At 42.5% G+C, this 18777-nt stretch overlaps 2 protein-coding genes across 2 annotated transcripts; one reads left to right on the forward strand and one right to left on the reverse strand.

Annotated features, from left to right (window-relative positions):
• Nucleotides 1-1050: 1050 nt before the first annotated feature.
• LOC143276215 (uncharacterized) lies at nt 1051-9984 on the reverse strand. Its single transcript, XM_076580675.1, has 5 exons — nt 9937-9984; nt 8060-8312; nt 5667-5689; nt 3792-4337; nt 1051-3392 (listed from the first exon to the last, which is right to left on the reverse strand). Exons 2-5 carry the CDS (start codon nt 8154-8156, stop codon nt 3096-3098), a joined length of 963 nt encoding a protein of 320 aa, XP_076436790.1. The 5' UTR covers nt 8157-8312; nt 9937-9984; the 3' UTR covers nt 1051-3095.
• A 7032-nt stretch (nt 9985-17016) lies between these two features.
• LOC143275768 (uncharacterized) lies at nt 17017-18554 on the forward strand. Its single transcript, XM_076580048.1, has 2 exons — nt 17017-17069; nt 17951-18554. Exons 1-2 carry the CDS (start codon nt 17017-17019, stop codon nt 18552-18554), a joined length of 657 nt encoding a protein of 218 aa, XP_076436163.1.
• The last annotated feature ends 223 nt before the right edge of the window (nt 18555-18777 follow it).

An 18777-nucleotide genomic window follows, 5' to 3' on the forward strand; every position in this document is an offset into this window, starting at 1 on the left:
ACTGTGTTCTCTTGATGTCTAACAGTTTAAAACAATACAGTCAGCTCTAACTCTGTGTTCTCTTGATGTCTAACAGTTTAACACAATACAGTCACCTCTAACTCTGTGTTCTCTTGATGTCAAACAGTTTAACACAATACAGTCAGCTCTAACACTGTGTTCTCTTGATGTGTAACAGTTTAACACAATACAGTCAGCTCTAACTCGGTGTTCTCTTGATGTCAAACAGTTTAAAACAATACAGTCAGCTCTAACTCTGTGTTCTCTTGATGTCTAACAGTTTAACACAATACAGTCAGCTCTAACTCTGTGTTCTCTTGATGTCTAACAGTTTAACACAATACAGTCAGCTCTAACACTGTGTTCTCTTGATGTCAAACAGTTTAACACAATACAGTCAGCTCTAACTCTGTGTTCTCTTGATGTCTAACAGTTTAAAACAATACAGTCAGCTCTAACACTGTGTTCTCTTGATGTCTAACAGTTTAACACAATACAGTCAGCTCTAACTCTGTGTTCTCTTGATGTCTAACAGTTTAACACAATACAGTCAGCTCTAACTCTGTGTTCTCTTGATGTCTAACAGTTTAACACAATACAGTCAGCTCTAACACGGTGTTCTCTTGATGTGTAACAGTTTAACACAATACAGTCAGCTCTAACAATGTGTTCTCTTGATGTCTAACAGTTTAACACAATACAGTCAGCTCTAACACTGTGTTCTCTTGATGTCTAACAGTTTAACACAATACAGTCAACTCTAACACTGTGTTCTCTTGATGTCTAACAGTTTAACACAATACAGTCAGCTCTAACACTGTGTTCTCTTGATGTCTAACAGTTTAACACAATACAGTCAGCTCTAACACTGTGTTCTCTTGATGTCTAACAGTTTAACACAATACAGTCAGCTCTAACTCCGTGTTCTCTTGATGTCTAACAGTTCAACACAATACAGTCAACTCTAACACTGTGTTCTCTTGATGTCTAACAGTTTAACACAATACAGTCAGCTCTAACTCTGTGTTCTCTTGATGTCTAACAGTTCAACACAATACAGTCAACTCTAACACTGTGTTCTCTTGATGTCTAACAGTTTAACACAATACAGTCAGCTCTAACTCTGTGTTCTCTTGATGTCTAACAGTTTAACACAATACAGTCAGCTCTAACACTGTGTTCTCTTGATGTCTAACAGTTTAACACAATACAGTCAGCTCTAACTCTGTGTTCTCTTGATGTCAAACAGTTTAACACAATACAGTCAGCTCTAACTCTGTGTTCTCTTGATGTCTAACAGTTTAACACAATACAGTCAGCTCTAACTCTGTGTTCTCTTGATGTCTAACAGTTTAAAACAATACAGTCACAGCTAATCATAACAGTCTCTGTACTGTAGATGTGTCTATAGTATGCAGCTGATAGTCGCTGTAGCTGTCTATATATGCCAGACAGTCACTATATTGTAGCTCTTTATATACAGCTGACAGTCACTATATTAAGGTGTCTCTACAGAGAGCTCTGACAGTCACTGTAGGTGTCTATATATAGCTGACAGTCACTATACTAAGGTGTCTCTACAGAGAGCTCTGACAGTCACTGTAGGTGTCTATATATAGCTGACAGTCACTATTCTAAGGTGTCTCTATAGAGAGCTCTGACAGTCACTGTAGGTGTCTATATATAGCTGACAGTCACTATTCTAAGGTGTCTCTATAGAGAGCTCTGACAGTCACTGTAGGTGTCTATATATAGCTGACAGTCACCATACTAAGGTGTCTCTATAGAGAGCTCTGACAGTCACTGTCGGTGTCTATATATAGCTGACAGTCACTATATTAAGGTGTCTCTATATAGAGCTCTGATGGTCACTGTAGGTGTCTATATATAGCTGACAGTCACTATACTAAGGTGTCTCAAAATAGAGCTCTGAAACACGTCACACGCGAACAAGCTGTGTGGTGTGTCTCTGTGTGAGTGGCCAGTTCAGTGTTTTGTGACACACGTCACACACAAACAAACTGTGTGGTATATCTCTATGTGAGGTGGCCAGTTCAGTGTTTTGTGACACACGTCACACATGAACAAGCTGTGTGGTGTGTCTCAATGTGAGGTGGCCAGTTCAGTGTTTTGTGAAACACGTCACACATGAACAAGCTGTGTGGTGTGTCTCTATGTGAGTGGCCAGTTCAGTGTTTTGTGAAACACGTCACACATGAACAAGCTGATGGTGTGTCTCAATGTGAGGTGGCCAGTTCAGTGTTTTGTGAAACACGTCACACATGAACAAGCTGTGTGGTGTATCTCTATGTGAGGTGGCCAGCTCAGTGTTTTGTCACACACGTCACATATGAACAAGCTGTGTCAGTGTGTGGTGTGTCTCTATGTGAGTGGCCAGTTCAGTGTTTTGTCACACACGTCACACATGAACAAGCTGATGGTGTGTCTCAATGTGAGGTGGCCAGTTCAGCGTTTTGTGAAACACGTCACACACGAACAAGCTGTGTCAGTGTATGGTGTGTCTCAATGTGAGGTGGCCAGTTCAGCACTTTGTGAAATACGTCACACATGAACAAGCTGTGTGGTGTGTCTCTATGTGAGGTGGCCAGCTCAGTGTTTTGTGAAACACGTCACACACAAATAAGCAGTGTGGTGTGTCTCAATGTGAGTGGCCAGTTCAGTGTTTCGAGAAACACGTCACACATGAACAAGCTGATGGTTTGTCTCTATGTGAGTGGCCAGTTCAGTGTTTCGTGAAACACGTCACACACGAACAAGCTGATGGTGTGTATCCATGTGAGTGGCCAGTTCAGTGTTTTGTGAAGACATGTCACACATGAACAAGCTGATGGTTTGTCTCTATGTGAGTGGCCAGTTCAGTGTTTCGTGAAACACGTCACACACGAACAAGCTGATGGTGTGTATCCATGTGAGTGGCCAGTTCAGTGTTTCGTGAAACACGTCACACATGAACAAGCTGATGGTTTGTCTCTATGTGAGTGGCCAGTTCAGTGTTTCGTGAAACACGTCACACACGAACAAGCTGATGGTGTGTATCCATGTGAGTGGCCAGTTCAGTGTTTTGTGAAGACACGTCACACACGAGCAAGCTGTGTGGTGTGTGGGTCATCACCACAGCCGGCAAGAAGGCTGCCCTGCGAATGTGTCATGGAGTGCTTCTTGAGGTGAGCTGACTGGGTGAAGGCCTTGGAGCACACCTGACACAGGAAGGACTTGTGGCCCGAGTGGATCAGCTCATGTCTCTTCAGACTGCTGGCCAAGGTGAACCCTTTGCTGCACACCCGGCACACAAAGGGCTTGTCCCCCGGCCCCAAGTGTGTCAGGCCATGCCGCTGGAGGTTCCCCGCCAGCCTGAAGGACTTGTCGCACACCTGGCACACAAAGGAATTGTCACACACCTGGCACACAAAGTAATTGTCACACACCTTGAACACAAAGGACTGGTCACACACCTTGAACACACAAAGGACATGTCACACACCTTGAACACACAAAGGACATGTCACACACCTAGCACACAAAGGACTCATCACACACCTGGCACACAAAGGGCATGTCACACACCTGGCACACAAATGACTCGTCATAGACCTTGAACACACAAAGGACTGGTCACACACCTGGCACACAGAGGGCATGTCACACACCTGGCACACAAAAACACCTGGCACACAAAGAACATGTCACACCTGGCACACAAAGGACATGTCGCACACCTGGCACACAAAGGATTCTTCACACACCTAGCACACAAAGGACATGTCACACACCTGGCACACAAAGGGCTTGTCCCCGCTGTGAGTCAGCCTGTGTGTCTTGAGGTGAGCCGCCTGTGCGAAGGTTTTGTCACACGCCTCACACCTGAAGGGTCTGTGTCCCGTGTGAATGAGTTGGTGCGTCTTGAGGTTTGCGGCCTGAGAGAACGTCTTGTGGCACACGGGACACTCAAAGGCCTTGTCCCCGGTGTGAGTGGCCATGTGTCTCTTGACGTGGTTGGTCTGGGAAAACTCCTTGTGACAAATCCCACACATCAGCGGTTTGTGGTTCGACCTGATGTGAAAGATCATGTGACCTTTCAGCTCCTCCATGTCAGGGAAGGTCAGGGAACACACCTCACAGGTCAAGGCCACCTCTCTGCTGTTGACACAGTTGGCTGGTGGGTCCGACACCGAGGTCAAGGCCACCTCTCTGCTGTTGACACGATTGGCTGGTGGGTCTGACACCGAGGTCAAGGCCACCTCTCTGCTGTTGACATGACTGGCTGGTGGGTCCGACACTGAGGTCTGACAGCTACTGGTGGATGGGTTCTCATGTTTCTGACAACAAACACAATACAAATGGACACATTTTCTCAAATGAGCAATCACGCTCACTAACACACACACAAATACACTCACAGACATGCACACACACATGTTGTTCATCCAACAGAGTTGAGGATGACCACAACGGAGGATCTGTGACTGTGGGTCCAGAGATGACTGGTGTCGTGGTGAAACCTGGCCCACATGTGGAGTGATGGCCTAGAGGTAACGCGTCCGCCTAGGAAGCGAGAGAATCTGGGGACGCTGGTTCGAGTCACGGCTCAGCCGCCGATATTTTCTCCCCCTCCACTAGACCTTGAGTGGTGGTCTGGACGCTAGTCATTCGGATGAGACGATAAACCGAGGTCCTGTGTGCAGCATGCACTTAGCGCACGTAAAAGAACCCATGGCAACAAAAGGGTTGTTCCTGGCAAAATTCTGTAGAAAAATCCACTTCGACAGGAAAAACAAATAAAACTGCACGCAGGAAAAAATACAAAAAAATGGATGGCGCTGTAGTGTAGTGACGCACTCTCCCTGGGGAGAGCAGCCTGAATTTCACACAGAGAAATCTGTTGTGTTAAAAAGGAATACAAAAACAAACAAACAAAAAAAAAAAATATGTAGCTAGGTGTTGCAGTGGAAGTGAAGGTGATGGTGAAAACTGGCCCACACGTGGGACACATGTAGCTAGATGCTGCAGTTGAAGTGAAGGTGATGGTGAAAACTGGCCCACATGTGGGACACATGTAGCTAGGTGCTGCAGTGGAAGTGAAGGTGATGGTGAAAACTGGCCCACACACGGGACACATGTAGCTAAGTGCTGCAGTTGAAGTGAAGGTGATGGTGAAAACTGGCCCACACACGGACACATGTAGCTAGATGCTGCAGTTGAAGTGAAGGTGATGGTGAAAACTGGCCCACATGTGGGACACATGTAGCTAGGTGCTGCAGTGGAAGTGAAGGTGATGGTGAAAACTGGCCCACATGTGGGACACATGTAGCTAGATGCTGCAGTTGAAGTGAAGGTGATGGTGAAAACTGGCCCACATGTGGGACACATGTAGCTAGGTGCTGCAGTGGAAGTGAAGGTGATGGTGAAAACTGGCCCACACGTGGGACACATGTAGCTAGATGCTGCAGTGGAAGTGAAGGTGATGGTGAAAACTAAATGCTAAATACTGTGCATTTCATTATCATACTATCATAGTATATATGTAAGTTGTTTCTTATTCAATCATCATCATGAACTTAAAACTTTTTAACTGACTTGACTTCACACACATACACATATACCCACACCCACACACACACTTTAACATTTGCATTTGTTACACTCACCTCCTCTGACCAAGACGTGTCATCTGCAAAAGGAGATGAAAACAAGGTAAACAAAGTGTAGCACTATAAATTTATCTTTATTGCAAATTAATTCTGCATTCATCTCTTATCATCATCAGCACTTTTTGACTGGATTCTGATTTTATGTGAACTATAAAAACAAATCTGCACACACCCAACATTATGACAAAGACATTGAATTTCATCTCTCCTGTCCTGATAACATACATCACAGAACAAAGGGTGCTATGTTGTGTTGATACATATATATCATATATGTACATGTCACAGAACACAGGGTGCTTTGCTCTGTTGATATGTATATATTACATATGTACATGTCACAGAACACAGGTTGCTATGCTGTGTTGATGTACAGTACATGTCACAGAACACAGGGTGCTATGCTGTGTTGAATTACAGTACATGTTACAGAACACAGGGTGCTATGCTGTGTTGATGTACAGTACATCTCACAGAACACAGTGTGCTATGCTGTGTTGATGTACAGTACATGTCCCAGAACATAGAACACAGTGTGCTATGCTGTGTTGATGTACAGTACATGTCACAGAACACAGGGTGCTATGCTCTGTTGATGTACAGTGCATGTCACAGAACACAGGGTGCTATGCTGTGTTGATGTACAGTACATGTCACAGAACACAGGGTGCTATCCTGTGTTGATGTACAGTACATGTCATAGAACACAGGGTGCTATGCTGTGTTGATGTTCATTACATGTCACAGAACACAGGGTGCTATGCTGTGTTGATGTACAGTACATGTCACAGAACACAGGGTGCTATGCTGTGTTGATGTACAGTACATGTCATAGAACACAGGGTGCTATGCTGTGTTGATGTTCATTACATGTCACAGAACACAGGGTGCTATGCTGTGTTGATGTACAGTACATGTCACAGAACACAGGGTGCTATGTTGTGTTGATGTTCATTACATGTCACAGAACACAGGGTGCTATGCTGTGTTGATGTTCATTACATGTCACAGAACACAGCGTGCTATGCTGTGTTGATGTACAGTACATGTCACAGAACACAGGGTGCTATGCTGTGTTGAATTACAGTACATGTCACAGAACACAGTGTGCTATGCTGTGTTGATGTTCATTACATGTCACAGAACACAGCGTGCTATGCTGTGTTGATGTACAGTACATGTCACAGAACACAGGGTGCTATGCTGTGTTGAATTACAGTACATGTCACAGAACACAGGGTGCTATGCTGTGTTGATGTACATGTCACAGAACACAGGTTGCTATACTGTGTTGATGTTCACTACATGTCATAGAACACAGGGTGCTATGCTGTGTTGATATGTATATATTATATATGTACATGTCACAGAACACAGGATGCTATGCTGTGCTGATCTACATGTCATAGAACACAGGTTGCTATGCTGTGTTGATGTACAGTACATGTCACAGAACACAGGGTGCTATGCTGTGTTGATGTACAGTACATGTCACAGAACACAGGGTGCTATGCTGTGTTGATGTACAGTACATGTCACAGAACACAGGGTGCTATGCTGTGTTGATGTACAGTACACACACTCACACAGTGACACTCACCCACCCTGTCACACACACACACACACACACACACACACACACACACAGGAACTGCTTGAAAGAAAACACTGCAGGACTGGGGGGGGAGAAGAAAAGTTGAAAACAAGGAAATCTGTGCGATCCATGGCTAAACTGAGGTTCTTTTCTTGGCTAGAAAGATTACTGATATTCTTATTCTATATAATCAATAGTTTTTATTCACAATAACACAATAGTCTGTTATACAAGCATCACACACACATATGGAAAGACCACACAACAATAATACCAGCACAGCTACACACAATGGTACACAACACACACATATGGAAAGGCCACACAACAATAATACCAGCACAGCTACACACAATGGTACACAACACACACATATGGAAAGGCCACACAACAATAATACCAGCACAGCTACACACAATGGTATACAATCATGACAATATGACAAATACACTTTTTTTTTTTAATGACAAATAATAAAAACATAAATCTAACAGCTTCTTGTCTGAAAAGTATAAAAGCATGCACACACATTTCTAGGATATATATCATGCACCTATAAATACATGCCTGCAAAAATACAAGCAAGCCTACCAACATACGGATATACATTATTAAATGTAATCATATCATATCTTATAACCCAGCACAGGCACACACACACATATACTCAAACACTTGTTCATCTGTGACTAACAATTAAAAAAAAAAAAAAAAAAAAAAAAAAAAAGAAAAAGAAAAAAGAAAAGAACATATCATCAAACTGGAACACAAGTTGAAGTAAAAAAAACAAACTCACCTTCACTTGAGCAATGCTCCTGCACTGAAAACTCTGGTCTTTGGTTTTCCTCCTCCTTCACTGTCATCAGTCCTCCTCCATCGTCATCATCCTTCATCAGTCCTCTTCATTGTCATCATCCTGATCACCCAGCTGTGACCAATGTCCACTGGTCAGTCTCTCTGCCTTTGCTGGCCAGTGACCCTGTTCCTCAGCCATGTCCATCTCCATCTTCACCTGGGTCATTTTGATGGTGTGTCACCACGGGCAACAGCTGTCAAAACAACAAAGAAACAACACACAGTGCACAGCTCTAGCAAAGGCAGCAATTAAACCTCTGCTTGAAACACTTTTTCAAAATGATTTCAAGCCCATGAATAGTGTTTGTGGACATTGTGTAATTGTGTGTGTGTGTGTGTGTGTGTGTGTGTGTTTTATCTTCAGTTTAACGTCTATTCACTATAAGTGTTTTTAGACAGTGTGTGTGTGTGTGTGTGTGTGTGTGTGTGTGTGTGTGTGTGTTGTTTGGTATGTATTTGAATGCAAGTGGTGTGTGTGTGTGTGTGTGTGTGTGTGTGTGTGTATTTGATATGTATTTGAATGCAAGCTGTGTGTGTGTGTGTGTGTGTGTGTGTGTGTGTGTGCATATGTTTGTGATATTGTGTGTGTGTGTGTGTGATATGTGAGTGGTGTGTGTGTGTGAGAGTGTTCTTTCTTTCTTTAGTTTAACGTCTTTTCACTGGAAAGTGATATTAGACAGGGGGTGGGTAGTAGTACATGTATGTGTGCAGTGGGGGTTGGAGGTGGTGAGTGGGGTGATGGGATGAGGTGGTGGGATGACTAATACAGGAAAAGTGTGTGTGTGTGTGTGTGTGTGTGTGTGTGGATGAAGTATGTGTGTGTATACATGTCTGTACTGTGCAAGCAACGGAATATTGGAACGTGCGGGTGTGCATATATATTTTTGTATGTGTGTGTGGGTGGGTGGGGGATATGGGCATATGTGTGTGTACTTGTATCATAAGTAAGTGTGTGTGTGTGTGTGCATGTGTGTGCCGTGGAAGCTGCGATACATAGCCTAGGAATGAGTGTGTGGAGGAGACGGGGCGTGGGGGGTGGGGGGTGCAGGGTAATTTGGGAGATGGTGTGTGTGTGTGTGTGTGTGTGTGTGTGTGTGTGTGTGTGTGTGTCGGGGCTCGTGTATGTTTATGTGTATTTGTTTGTGATTTCATACCTGTGAAACTGCATGTTTGTTGCATATCTATTATGCATGTGTGTTTGTGTGTATGTGTGAATGTGTCTGCATGTTTTACATGTATTTGCTTATTCATTATCATCATTGTCTTTTATTTTATTTTCATTTATTGTTATCATATATTTATTTTTTTTCTTCCTCAAGACCTGACTAAGTGTGTAGCGAATATGGATTTGTCTGAACGCAGTGACGCCTCCTTGAGCTATTGATACTGATACTGAATTATCATTTTATTTTATTTTTGTTATGTAAATCAATCTGTATGCTCTAAATGGCTTCTTTAAACGGCTTCTTGGTGAAACTGGAACTATTTAAATCGATTTCTCACACTCTCTTTCTGAGTTTATCTAATGTGCGTTGTGCAACTTGTAAATATTTTTTTATCATTATGTTGTTGCACCACATTCCTGAAGATGATAATTTATATTCTCGTATCAAAATCGACTGCTTGTGAAGTGTTAAACTTTGAAGTTCCTTCCTGCCTTCCGTTGAGTGATCACAGTCAAGACCTGACTATTCTATCACTGAACTGGGGTGCGGTACAATGCTTTCCGGTCTGTCGTGCACATTCCGGATTGTGTTACATTGCAAAATTAAGCACACAGACAAACAGCACAAAGATCTCTATTTTGCTACAACTTACACGATGTCTGATGTGCTGCCGGAAAAAAATATATTCACAACAAATTTGCAGGGGACATAACTCCATATTACTACATCTTTTTACTGCAAATAAGTAAAAAGAAGTAAACGTCTGCAGAATATTTTGCAGAAATTCGGTAAGTCAGTAGCCGTATGTGGAAAAACAACCACAACAGTATCACCATTAACCCCCCCCCCCCCCCCCCCTTTCCCCCGTTTTTTTTTGTTTTGTTTTTTTAATTTTTGTTTTTAAAGTGAACCTTCCACTTGTTAAAGGACTCCACAGGTCAAACAGTTGTCTACATTTTATACAGACGTGTGCGTTTTGCCCTGAGGTGGGGGAGGGTTTAGCAGATTTTATTTTCACCCAAGCCAGTGTACCACCAGGTTTATATTTCCCCTAGGTCTATGATCACCCAGGTCTATTTTCCCCCAGGCCAACGTACTCATCTCAGTTCAGTTCAATTATGAATACATTTTTTGGTCAGTGCTGGTCAGCAGTCAGCAGTGGTCAGCAGTCAGCAGTGGTCAGCAGTCAGCAGTGGTCAGCAGTCAGTAGTGGTGGTCAGCAGTCAGTAGTGGTCAGCAGTCAGCAGTGGTCAGCAGTCAGTGGTGGTCAGCAGTCAGTAGTGGTCAGCAGTCAGCAGTGGTCAGCAGTCAGTAGTGGTGGTCAGCAGTCAGTAGTGGTCAGCAGTCAGCAGTGGTCAGCAGTCAGTAGTGGTCAGCACTCAGCAGTGGTCAGCAGTCACACACACACAACACACACACACACACACACACACACACACACACACACACACACACACACACACGCAGGCACGCACGTGCGCATACATACACTCGTTCACGCACAGGGCATAATCCTCACGCACCCTGCCTCTGTGTTCCAGCACGAGATACAAGAGACATAAGTTTCAACATTCATTCCCCATAAAGCATGGAGATCTTTCTTCCGACTGCATGTAAAACATCAGTAGAACATGAGCACATATGTAAAACAGATCTGCACAACAGGAAACATCAGATATTAATCCCACTTCATTCTTCTTCATTTCCCCTCCCACTGCTAACTAGCTAACGGGTCTACCTTCCTCCATCGCCTGTCTCTCCTGTGCGGCGCTAATACAGCGAGCCCATCCTACCCAACATTTACCTACACGATTGAAAGCCCGTTCAAGAAAACAAGAAAGCATTCGGGTTATTGAATCAGTATCATTTCACCATGATTATCCACCACTCCCACCCAACACTGACGCACACACACCACGCGCGCTCATATATACGACAACAGGCAGACAAATAGATACTGATGCATTCACAATAATTGAAGAGCTATTTTATAACAAGTAATAAATAAGAATTTAAAGCATTCAACAATGGTGCACGTACGTACATATTAACACACACAGAGAGACACAGACACACAGACACATAGACACACACACACACACACACACACACACACACACACACACACACACACACACACAGAGAACCACACACACACACCGGCACACACGCGCGCGCCCGCACTCAAAACAAGACACATTCATGCCCATATTCACTTTCCAACATAGGCACACATATCTTCATCCCCGTTCAACGTACACGCACACAGACACACACACACACACACACACACACATGTGCGCGCGCACGCGCACACATACGCACATACGCGCACACACACAAACACACACACACACACAAACGTATGCACGCACGCACACACACACACAGACACAGACACATCCACACATGTCCCCTCACCCATTCACGTGGTATTCAATGCCAATGCTCTGTGCACACTGCATGCGAACACTGAGAACAAACATGAATTGAACTCAGCCATGGTTTCACTTTGAAGAAGAAAGTGTGTCTCTGCTGTAGAATCAATTTCTGGGATTTGGGCATGCATGGAGGATGGACCAGGTATATCTCTGGTGTCTGTTCGTCTGTCTGTCTGTCCGTCAGTCAGTCAGTCTGTCTGTCTGTCTGTCTCTTTCTTTCAGAAAGACTTCTCAGACAAACCACATTTCCTCTCTGTCTTCACGTGTCTCTGTCCTTTACTTCCTGCAATGTGTGTGTCAAAGCAGTTTATCAGAACCCCCATTCTCACATTTATAACAAGTACCACCATTCAGAATGTCTGATGCTCACATGTGAAATGAACACATAAATGATTCACTTTTAAGGTACAGCCGATGACATCCTTGCTGCTATTATTGAAAACGATGGAACAGTTTCAGTTTCAGTTTCAGTAGCTCAAGAAGGCGTCACTGCGTTCGGACAAATCCATATACGCTACACCACATGTGCCAAGCAGATGCCTGACCAGCAGCGTAACCCAACGCGCTTAGTCAGGCCTTGAGAAAAAAAAGAAAGAAAAAAGATAAGCGTACATACATAAATAAATAAATAATAATTATGATATAAAAAAAGATAGTAGTAATGAAAATAATGATAAAATAATAATAATACTAATAAATAAATAATTAAATAAATAAGACAACAATGATGATAAATAAGCAAATAAATATAAAACATGATGGAACAAGTAGGAATCATACTGACACTAATACAGACCATGCTGATAAACTGGCTGACAATCAAGACATTGCCAAGGAACGTCATGTAACTGGAAACAGTGATGAAACAAACACAAGCCATTCAGTTGATAGTTCAGTCATTTCACAGGACCACTCAAACACAAATACACAGAACAGAGATGCATGCACATAGTGCTGCTTAAGATTTCTAAAAGTGAATCATTTATGTGTTGTTGTTTTTTTTTTTTTCTCAAGGCCTGACAAAGCGCGTTGGGTTACGCTGCTGGTCAGGCATCTGCTTGGCAGATGTGGTGTAGCGTATATGGATTTGTCCGAACGCAGTGACGCCTCCTTGAGCTACTGAAACTGAAACTGAAACTGGTCATCTCCATATCATAGCTGATGACAAGGACGTTTCCCAGATTGATGATGAAATCAGAAATAGAGTTCACACATGTAAAGACCACCCTGACGTGATAATCGACGATCAAGACACCACCCATGTTCCTGGAAACAATGCTTGCACAAACGCAGACCACGTTGATGTCATGGGTGACAATCAAGACAGTGTTGGCAAAATTACAGTAGTTGACAATCAAGACAGTGTTGGCAAAAATACAGACCATCTTTATATCATGGTTGATAATTAAGACAGTTTCGATTCAAACACAGACCATCGTGATGACCTGGTTAAGAATCAAGACACTTCCCACACATCTGAACTCAGTCAACACACAGCCACACAGAACTATAGGTCTGCTTGGTAAACACAACCCATCAGAGACGTTCCATACCTGTCAAAACTGTGGTTAAGCATTCAGAAGAATGCATCATTTAACTCGCTCATTACGAACGGCGAAAGAGACGACGTTAACAGCATTTCTCCCCAATTACCACCATCAAAATATTACAAGCGGAAGGCTCTTACACTGAAGAGGTGAATGTTGACAAAGAATACCACAATTCTGACGACGGAAGCTAAAGGTTGGATCATCGAGACACCCACTGAACATCCGAGGGGTCTGTGTAGAGGAGAAGAGAGGACTGGCCGTACTGAGTGAGTTAAAGCAGCATATGTTAGTACATTCTGACAACAAACCCTTTTCATGTTTCACATATAAGTCGAAAGGCTCCTTAATCAGACATGCTCGCCCACACAGGTGTCAGGTCACACGTTTGTACAGAGTGTGGAAAAATATTCAGTGAGATGTGCCAAGTAGATCGACATGTCATAACCCATACAGGACAAAATCCATATGTGTGCAAAAAGTGTGGAAAAGCAATCAGTGAGAAGAAAAGTTTAAATCGATATGCCATACCCCATACAGGACAAAAACCACATGTATGCAAACAGTTTGGAAAAGCATGCACACAAAAGAAAACTTTAGATCAACACATCTTAACCCACACAGATAAAAAAAACAACAACACATATGTACAAAATGTGAAACAGAATTTAGATGGCGATATAACGGACAGTAAGTGTGAATTGGTGGGGAAAAAAAGTGAGACAGAGGCATAAAGACAGAATAAAAGTGCTGTAAGTGTAAGAAATGTGTCTGGAAGAGAGAGAGAGAGAGAGAGAGAGAGAGAGAGAGAGAGAGAGAGACAGACAGACAGACAGACAGACAGACAGAGGGAGAGAGAGAGATGGAGAGAGAGAGAGATGGAGAGAGAGAGAGACTGGATGACGGCAAAGCAAAAGGGTTCCTGGGATACTGACTCAGCATCATTTCACCATGTGTAACCCCCACTCGCACCCCCTCTCTCTCTCTCTCTCTCTCTCTCTCTCTCTCTCTCTCTCTCTCACACACACACACACACACAAACGCGCACGTGTGCTCACACATAACTTGAGACGGACAAATACACAGAACAGAGATGCATACACATTAACGGAATAGCTTCTTTTCAACATTATGCTGCCATGCCAAGAATTAAAGACATTCCAATCAATGGTGTACGTTCGTAAATTCACACACACACACACACACACACACACTCTTCGTCCATCCACGTGATTCATAAGGTAATTCACGGCCATTGCTCTGAGCACACATTATGCCAAGCATGAACTGAACTCAGTCATGATTTCCGTTTGAAGGCTGCAGTGTGTCTCTGTCACAGGATCAGTTTCTGGGCTTTGGGCATGCTTGAAGGATGGACCAGGTATCTCTGTGTGTGTGTCTATGTCTGAGTGTGTATGTCTCTCTCTCTATCTACCTCGCTCTGTCTCCCTCCCTCTATCAGTCTATCTCTCTATCTATTTGTCGACCTGTCTGTCTACTTACCTACCTACCTACCTAAAAATTCATACCTACATACCTACATACGTGTCTCTATCTATCTGCCTGTTTGCCAAAATATGTTGATGAATATCCATCCTTTCCTCTTACTCTGAATCCTGAATCTCTTACCTCCTTTTCTTTCTACATATGTGTCTGTTTTTCGTTATGTATCACCTTTCTGAGTCACATCCATTCACGTGTTTTCTTTCAGAACATGTCCGTCTTTAGGCAATTTATTCGTATTTTTTTAGGATTTTATTGCTCTATATATTTATTCAAGAATAGGATAGTGATATATATATATATATATATATATATATATATATATATATAAAACAGAGCAAGACAGGTCACACATCATTGAAATCCATGTTTGAAAATGAACAGGATTCATGCAAGACTGACGTACCAGGTTTGGAGTCGTGGGTCTCGGGATTGATTTATTGTTCCAATGATGGAATTCCAGATGTACAACCGCAACACTCCAAATTGAAACTATGTTTTATTATATGGAACGCATTTTGAGTTCAATCCAGTATATTGTACATTAACTTCACGGCAGCAGTTCTGCAAAACCTCCCTCACTTTCATATTTCTTGTCTTCTGGCACACAACACACATCGCAGAACTCCTCAGTACATGTTTCTTGCCGTCCATAGAAGACAGTTCATTGGTGGGTTGAGCCAAAAAGGTGCACTTACAATCGTTAGAGTAAGAACGTCAATGTCGGAATCATTTGAAAATGTATTATAACCCTTTCTTTCTTGTCATTGATCTTCCACCTTGAATTTCTTCAGCTCAGCAAATGTTCTCTCCAGTATCGGAATACATGATCAATATTTAGTGAGGACAGATCGATATTTAGTGAGGACAGATTTATCTTTATCTGTAAACCTGTGTTCGTACATTCCATCCACCCTCTCACTGACCCACTTCCCACACCCACACACCCACCCTTATATCTGCCGCTGTCTTTTATACTACGGCCCTTGGCAGATGTTCACAGTTATCTGTTCTCTCCCGCTCTCTGTCTCTCTTTCCTTCTCTGCCTCTCTCTCTTTCTCTCTCTCGTTTGAAAATCTGAACATTTTGTGATAGGGAACGTAAACGAAATTCATTCACTGGCAAATATGTCCACAATATGATGTTCTAAGAACAAAATACGTATTCAAACACATGCACAATTTAAGGATTCCCCTATTACCCCACTTGCTTCAAGCTGACAACAGTATTGTGACAAGAGATACAGCAATGTTTATTTTCTATGTGCTGCAGAGAACAGAAAGCTCTGTCTTAGATGAAAGACATGTTTCTAAATTACCCATAGCTTGTCATTTAGTTTGGCTATACTATCAATTTGTTCTTTCCAAATTTTGTTGTTCATCCTGCTCAAGATTTGGTTTTTGTATGTGTGTGTACAATACGGGCAACCATATGTATACTAGGTCGGTGGCCTTATATTAGAAAAGTATTGATATCTGAACTCTCCTCTCTCTCTCTCTCTCTCTCGCTCGCTCGCGGCTCGCTCGCTGTTACATTTTTGCACTCTCAGCATCAGTATATTTGGAACCTGAAAATTAACACCATTCTCCGTTTGTTTCTTTAACGTTGGTTTAGTTTGTGAAGATGTAGCATGTACTTCTTCAGTTGAGAAAGTCATTGTACAAGTAATGCCTTAATGACCTTGAATGCAAAGTGGTCAAAACAGATTTGAAGCAAGTCTTTATTGTAAATCCAGGTCACATCACTCCATACTCTGTGACCGGAGTTCCTTGTTGTTGCAGATGAGTCGTGCCTGCCTGCGTTTCAACATTAGAAACCTCCTACAGTTAAACAGCACAGAAATAAGTGCACGCGGACCATTAGACATACACGAACCAAGAGACAATCACTGCGAAGCTCAGCAGAACTGCCATTCTCACAAGAAAAAAAGTGAAATAACTGCAGAGAACTTCAGTGAAACTGAAGGCAGCAATGATATCAGCGGGAACACTCTTGGAACAGCTCTACACAAAAGCAACAGAACCATGGAATACAATGATAATACAACTGATATTGAAGCTGGATACACTGCAGAGTTTGTAACTGTGCACAACAATGGTGTAACTAGAAACGGCTGTTGTACCACTGGTGACAGCTGTTATTTAGCTGGAAGTAATCAAAAGGCAACCAGTGATAACAGTGCTTACGCAAATACTGAAAAAATAATCATCATTGATGAGAGTTACAACAGCTCCATGGAGCATGACGTCACTGGAAACAGTGTTGGCACGAACACAAACCACCTTGGACTTCGTGTGATGATTAACAATCCAGCCAACCAAGACATTTCCCAGGACAACAGAAACAGACTTGCAATAAATGCAGACCACGTGGATAAACTGCTTGACAAGCAAAACTTTCCACATGAACCCAATACAACTGGAAACAGTCCCGGTACAAATACAGACCAACTGAATATGGCTGTTGACGATCAATCTAATACACACACTTCCCAAACTGCTGAATTCAGTCAAGACACAGCCACACAGAACCACACTTCAACAGGACACCAACACGAACGTGTCGAACGTAATTACACAAAAGAAAATCAGTATAACTGTCGTGAAACAACACCTTATTTAAAGCAGTATGTGTTTGATAATTCTAAAGTAAAACCATTATTTTGCATGACCTGTGGGAAGACATTGAAATGGAAATCCTACTTAACGTCAGTTTACTCAGGGCAAAATGCACACGTCTGCATAAAATGTAGACACCTGTTTAACCTGTGGAGTCCTTCAAACAATCAGTACACATCCCAGGAACACGGAGTAACGGGTGCTGATGAGAATACCAACAATTCTGATTTTTTCCTGGAGCATGGTGTGACCAGAAACAGTGCCGAAACAGACCCAGACCACACTGATGAATTCGTTGACAACCAAGACATTTCTCAGGATCAAGGTGTAACAGGAAACAGTGTTGCCGCAAACACAGACCTTTTCAACATCAAGGACAATCAAACCACTTCCCGTGATCATTGTGTAACTGAAACAAATAATGACATCAATGCAGACCTTATTCATGAATCCACTGACAAACAAGACAACTGCCTGGAACATAACGTAAATGGAAACAGTGTTGATCATTGTGATACATTTGTCAATCACGACACATCCCAAACTGCTGATCTCAGTCATGACACAACAATACAGAACCAAATTTATCAAGGAACTCGTGACCGTGAATACACAAAAGAGAAGTCTGACTTAGACAGACACGTTAAAACCCATACTGGAGAAAAGCTGTATGCCTGCACAAGCTGTGGGCAAACATTTAGACGCAAGAGTCATTTGAACACACACGTTTTAATACATACTGGAGAAAAACCACATATCTACACAAAGTGTGGGCAAGCTTTCAGATACAAGAGCAATTTCAAGGCACATATTTTAACCCATAGTGAAGAAAAACCACATGTCTGCACAAAGTGTGGACAAACATTCACACGCAAAAGCAGTTTAAAGACACATATTTTAACCCATAGTGAAGAAAAACCACATGTCTGCACAAAGTGTGGACAAACATTCAGACACAAGAGCAGTTTTAACAGACACGTTTTAATCCATACTGGAGAAAAGCCTTACTCATGTGCAGAATGTGGGAAACGGTTCAGAGAGAAGATAGGGTTAGACAGACATATTTTAACCCACACTGGAGAAAAACCGCATGTCTGCACAAAGTGTGGGAAAGCATTCAGAGAGAAGCGTAGTTTAAAGAAACACAGTTTTACCCATTGAGAAGAAAAAACGCATGTCTGCACAAAATGTGGAAAAGCATTCAGACACAAAAGCAATTTAAACAGACACATTTTAACCCACTGATGAAAAACCACACGTCTGCACAAACTGTGGACAAACATTCAGACAAAAGAGTCATTGAGTCAGTCACGTTTTAATCCATATTGATGAAAAAGGACATGTCTGCATGTACTGTAAAAAGCATTCAGAAATAAGAATCATT

Source organism: Babylonia areolata, chromosome 31 (assembly GCF_041734735.1).
Source record: "Babylonia areolata isolate BAREFJ2019XMU chromosome 31, ASM4173473v1, whole genome shotgun sequence".
Taxonomy (NCBI): Eukaryota; Metazoa; Mollusca; class Gastropoda; order Neogastropoda; family Buccinidae; genus Babylonia; species Babylonia areolata.